Raw genomic sequence first — 5743 nt, 5'->3', positions numbered from 1 at the left:
TAATGTCCATTAATTCTGTGTTCTTCTCTCTGCTGAACTGTGTGCCACTTCATCGCCTCTATTCACTGCCAACCTGGTTTCCTCAGAGTCCTACCAAAACTGATTCCTAGGCAATTTTATAATTCACAAACTCTTGCCCAAAGTAAGAATAATTATCCCCAAAACTGAAGAGATCCTTGTCTAAACATATAAATAGAAAACAAACCACAAAACACACAAAAATCCTCTCCACAGTATTTTCCCTCATGACCTAATTTCCGAATTAGCTTGTGCATTTCTGATTGCTCTCCTTTTCATTTCTCGCTCTTAAGCCTTACCACAGAGGGATCACTTTCAAATGAAATCACCTTCACACACAATACTTGTCAACAGCAGCAAGAAGTACATTTATTGTGAAATGCTTTAATTTTCTTTGAAATTTAAAATAAAGTCTATTTAGAAGGGCAAATTTTACTTTCTTGTGTCACTTCACATTGATTAGAAAAAAAGTAATTTAGTGGGAAAACACTTAACTATTCCCTTTTCCAAATTCAGTGGTCATGAATTATAAATTTATTGTAATTCATTTGTTTTTATAATTATTTACCATAAGTGCATGAAGAAAAGTTGTACTCTATAATGCTTCTTTAAAAGTTCCAATATTTAAAGTTAGACAGGTAAGGCATTTCAAAATATTTTCATTCAAGGAAGGTTTGAGCTTCCAAATATGAAAAATTGACCCTTACATGTGTCATTGTTAAAATAAATGCATTTCAGATAGTTTGAAAATAACATTGGTTGATCTATACCTTGCTGCATTCTTCAATATCTGCACCAAAAAAAAGAAGTTTTTCTATCATGGATGTATCTTCATTATACACAGCATAGTGTACAGCAGTCCTTCCATATAAATCCATAATATTTGGATTGGCACCATTTTTCGGCAGAATAGTTCCACAAGCCTCCTGCCTCAGTTGTACAGCCTGTCAGTATTAGACCAAGAAACATGCAAATACTGAAAAATCAAAGTAAACACTCCATACGATTTACTAACTAGTTATATAGTGATATTCCAATGAGATAAGTTCTTTTTATTCTATGTACGTAAACCAAATCCATCTTTTTTTTTTTTTTTTTTTTTTTTGAGACAGAGTCTCGCTCTGTCGCCCAGGCTGGAGTGCAGTGGCCGGATCTCAGCTCACTGCAAGCTCCTCCTCCCGGGTTTACGCCATTCTCCTGCCTCAGCCTCCGGAGTAGCTGGGACTACAGGCGCCCGCCACCTCGCCCGGCTAGTTTTTTGTATTTTTTAGTAGAGACGGGGTTTCACCGTGTTAGCCAGGATGGTCTCGATCTCCTGACCTCGTGATCTGCCCGTCTCGGCCTCCCAAAGTGCTGGGATTACAGGCTTGAGCCACCGCGCCCGGCCAACCAAATCCATCTTATGCTCAAAGAGTCTGCTACTCTATACCTTAATCAGAGGTGTTCTGAATTCACGGTCGCAGAGGTTAAGCTCACAACTTCTGGACACCAGGAGAGATACCATGTCCGGTTGGCCAGTGGCACAGGCCAAATGTAGGGCAGTCCTGTAAGCGTGAGAGGACTTTTTAAAACATGTAACTGTAAGCATTAATTAGCGTGTTATTTCTCTGTCTTCAAAACAAATATTTAATTTTCTTGTGAAGAAAGTACAATCTTTGTTAGCGCTTATTACTCATCACATTAATGCAAGAGCAGGCTATTTAACAGAAAAGCTTGGCTTTTGGATTCAGTTTAATTGGGGCTTAAAATTTACTTAAAGCTCTGTCACTTAGCTATTATCTAGTCTTTCTTTCTTCAATTTTCTTATCAATAACATATATAAGAGAATAGTAGCTATCCCACAGAACACTGCAGTGGTGCTTACATGAGAATCTATGTACAGCATTTAGAACACTTTCTTTTTTTTTTTTTGAGACGGAGTCTTGCTCTGTCACCCAGGCTGGAGCGCAGTGGCCAGATCTCAGCTCACTGCAAGCTACACCTCCTGAGTTTATGCCATTCTCCTGCCTCAGCCTCCCGAGTAGCTGGGACTACAGGCGTCCGCCACCTCGCCCGGCTAGATTTTTGTATTTTTTAGTAGAGACGGGGTTTCACCGTGTTCGCCAGGATGGTCTCGATCTCCTGACCTCATGATCCACCCGTCTCGGCCTCCCAAAGTGCTGGGATTACAGGCTTGAGCCACCGCGCCCAGCCCTAGAGCACTTTCTAACACAAATAACAGCTCAATAATTTTTAGATATTACTACTTATAAAGACATTTTAATTAAGTAAAATGATACAATCATATCTACATTGAGGTATCTACTAAAGATTAGATGTATCATTGTATTTCAATCATTCTCAGATGCTCATTTTCTCACTATTCTTTTATATAAACTGCTATTCTCTTATATATTAGTATCTCCTGACATTGGAATACTCTTTACAATACATTATTTATTACAATTATAACTGGCAACATTTTAAACATTATCTTATTGATATATAAAGTAATGTGGCGTCACCCAATCCATGATACCTTACATTAAGTGGGATACAGTATATAGAACAGGAAGTTCTACTCATATAATTGGGACCTAAATAAAGTACTGTGGAAAAAGAAGGCAAAAATAAAACAACAAATATTTCCCAGGCCCCGCTCCACTCACTCCCACCCCAGCCAGGCACCCCCTAGCCCCCGTCCATACTCCGAGCCCCGGCCCATCCGCCCCGCAGCCCTCAGCCTGGAAGCGGGTACTTCTCCCATGTCCGCAGGCCTCCTCCCGCAGCCCCGGCTCCCAGCCCCCATTACCTTTCCTTCTTGTCTCTCTTATTGATGTCACTTCCCATGAACAGAAGGGAGTCCACTTTCTCCAGCCTACCACGGACGGTAGCTCTGTGGATCCTTCTCAGATGAGATGATCTGATGTGGTATTCGGGAAATGAGAAGCCATCTGAGCACAAGCGCTCCCTGAGGGCGCGCCACCTGTCCAGCTCGTAGTCTTCCATCATCTCTAGGCCACCCCTTGGCGGCAGCTCATAGCCTGGGAACGACTTTCGGTTAAGGTCACCGGCTTCAGTCACATTTCATCTCGCCTTCGGGGATTGCCGCCTCCGAAGCGCAACGACAAGCAAATCAGTCAGTCCACGGACCTCAGCACACTCTCAGCGCCTCCCGCCTCTCAGCAGAAACGCCCAACAGAACCGTTAGGACCAGCGAGCACGTGCACCTTAGCCGGCCCCGCCCTACAGGCCCGAGGCGGAGTAACCGCCCTAACAGCTCTCGCGGAGCCACGTGCAGGCTGCTGTTGCTGCGGAGGCGCCGCGAGCTGGCGGGGCTCCCTGGGGCGCAAGGCGCGCCCTGCCCCAGGGCCTGACTGTCGCCCGCGCCCTCTTCTCTTCCACATGCTCCCGACGCGCGGGGTCCCCCGCGCTGGACCCCCTGCAGCCCATGGATAGGGTTGAGTGGCGCCTCTCCGCCTGGTGCCGCCGTCGGGCCCACAGCCTGACTTCGCCACTGGGCCACTGCGTCGCCCGCTGGGTCCGCGCTGATGGGCACGAGGCGGGAGGACGCGATCCGGGGTTGCCACCGCTGCAGTCAGCGCACCCCTTGCAGGTAATCATAAAATGTATTACCCAGTTTGAGTATTTCTTCATTTATATGGTAGGAGACAATGTCCATTTCTCAGGAGTTGTGAAGATTAAGTGATGTGTGAAAGTACTTTATTATCAATGATTCTGATCTTTGGCCCAGTAGTAAAAGTACTTAATCCGCCTGTAATCCCAGCACTTTGGGAGGCCGAGACGGGCGGATCACGAGGTCAGGAGATCGAGACCATCCTGGCTAACCCGGTGAAACCCCGTCTCTACTAAAAAATACAAAAAACTAGCCGGGCGAGGTAGCGGGCGCCTGTAGTCCCAGCTACTCGGGAGGCTGAGGCAGGAGAATGGCCTGAACCCGGGAGGCGAAGCTTGTAGTGAGCTGAGATCCGGCCACCGCACTCCAGCCTGGGCGACAGAGCCAGACTCCGTCTCAAAAAAAAAAAAAAAAAAAAAAGTACTTAATCCTCTTTTTGATTTTTTTCTTTTGTAGCAAGATTTTTTAAAAATCTCTTTTATTTAACTGAGAGTCATACTTTTGTCTATTATAGTAGTTTTGTCTATTATAGTAGTTAATTTACTATTATAATAGAGATAGAGAATAGAATTGGGTAAATAACAAGTTCTGTTCATCACCACAAAACACACATACACACACAAAACATGTCATTTAAATATGCACCCAGAGGTGCTGGAAATAGTAATATCTGTGTATTGACTCTTAGCTTGAATATTAATATTTTGCTTTTATTACACTATAACATACCTTCCAAATAGCATCCAGATAAAGTAAAATAACCAATATTTTTCGCAGCTGAGCTGCTAAACATTAATCAGGATTTTACTACTATTGTTTTCTAAGATTTGCTGGTATATTTTGTTGCCTGTATTCTATAGTCTCAATTCCAGTTATATATACAAATTGGAATTATTTTTAAAAATAATTCCAGTTCAAAACAATGATTCTACTTTGTGTATATGATAAATTGAGTGACTGTTTTCATGCAGAGCTCTGTGTTGTTTCCCGAGATTGGAATTGAAAAGATATAGCTAGAAAGTGAAACTGCAAGAAAAATTACAATAGAAAAGCTATTTTCTGGACCTTTATCTTGTGAGGTTCTTTGGGATGGGAAGTATCTAGTCATAGTCTAACAAACTCCCTGGCAGAGGAGTCGTTAAGGGGCCTCCAGCCTTGGACAGGCTGTGGGAATAAGTGGCCTTTCATCTCTGCCAGGGGAAACCAGACCATTGCAGAGTCCCTCTGGCACAGGGTTGCCAGATTTAGCAAATAAAAATACAGTATTCCCAGTTACATTTGAATTGTTTCTAATTGCCTATGCATGTGTGATTCAGATAAAAGAAGACTACTACATGAGATATAGTTATGCTAAAAATACCCTGAAATAAAACAAAAATATGTTGAAATAAAGAATAAATACCTAAATTATATACCTCTTTCTTTAATTATATTTCCCTGATGATTTGGCTCCTTAACAATTCCTTCTTTTGCAGGATTTGCTTACAACATTCTTTGCAGTTAGTCTGTGTTCCATTTACACTTAGTTTCTGCAAGAATCACATGAAACTTATTTTGTGTTTTTTGTTCATTGAACATTATTATTATTATTAATGAGAAAACATGCTGACCATTAGCATTATGAGCCAATATACAGAACATGTACTGGCAGAAGGTTACCTCTGGGAATCACTCTTTACATCTGATATAAATGCATACAATTATTTATGGCTGATTTGCTTTCCCATTCCTTTGGATTACATCATATCTCTTGATCAACAGCTTTTAAAAACGAGCGTTGTTCTCAATTTTTTTATTCCCTTCGTCAACACTACACATGATTGGTTTGTTGGTTTCCATGCTGGGAGGATACTTAGTTACACTGATGTAAAACAAATCAAATTCTTTAAGGTATAAAATCCATTTCAAAAGATAGTCATGGCAACGGTCACTTTTAAGTCAGTTTCTTTTCCTTTTCCTAAGTATAGTTCCATTTAAGAACAGACTTGACACTTAAAGAGTTAACACTTTCAAACACTTTCAACGCTTCTTTCTTTAATGCAATGAAGTTCCTTTAATTGAGTGCTTCAGTAACACGGGTTTTCTTTTTAATTTGCAAAATCCTCTACA

The 5743-nt window shown here is 41.8% G+C and overlaps 1 protein-coding gene across 1 annotated transcript; it reads right to left on the bottom strand.

The window, feature by feature from the left end:
* Window positions 1-782: 782 nt before the first annotated feature.
* Window positions 783-3081, bottom strand: LOC117062222 (ankyrin repeat domain-containing protein 36B-like). The gene is made up of 3 exons (XM_033175479.1): window positions 2810-3081; window positions 1448-1562; window positions 783-962 (listed from the first exon to the last, which is right to left on the bottom strand). The coding sequence occupies exons 1-3, from the start codon at window positions 3007-3009 to the stop codon at window positions 783-785; spliced, it is 495 nt and encodes a 164-aa protein (XP_033031370.1). The 5' UTR covers window positions 3010-3081.
* Window positions 3082-5743: the final 2662 nt, after the last annotated feature.

This window comes from Trachypithecus francoisi, unplaced genomic scaffold (genome assembly GCF_009764315.1).
Source record: "Trachypithecus francoisi isolate TF-2019V2 unplaced genomic scaffold, Tfra_2.0 Lachesis_group17, whole genome shotgun sequence".
Taxonomy (NCBI): Eukaryota; Metazoa; Chordata; class Mammalia; order Primates; family Cercopithecidae; genus Trachypithecus; species Trachypithecus francoisi.
The sequence above is the reverse complement of the archived record's forward strand: the minus strand, read 5'-3'. Positions and strand labels throughout refer to the sequence as shown.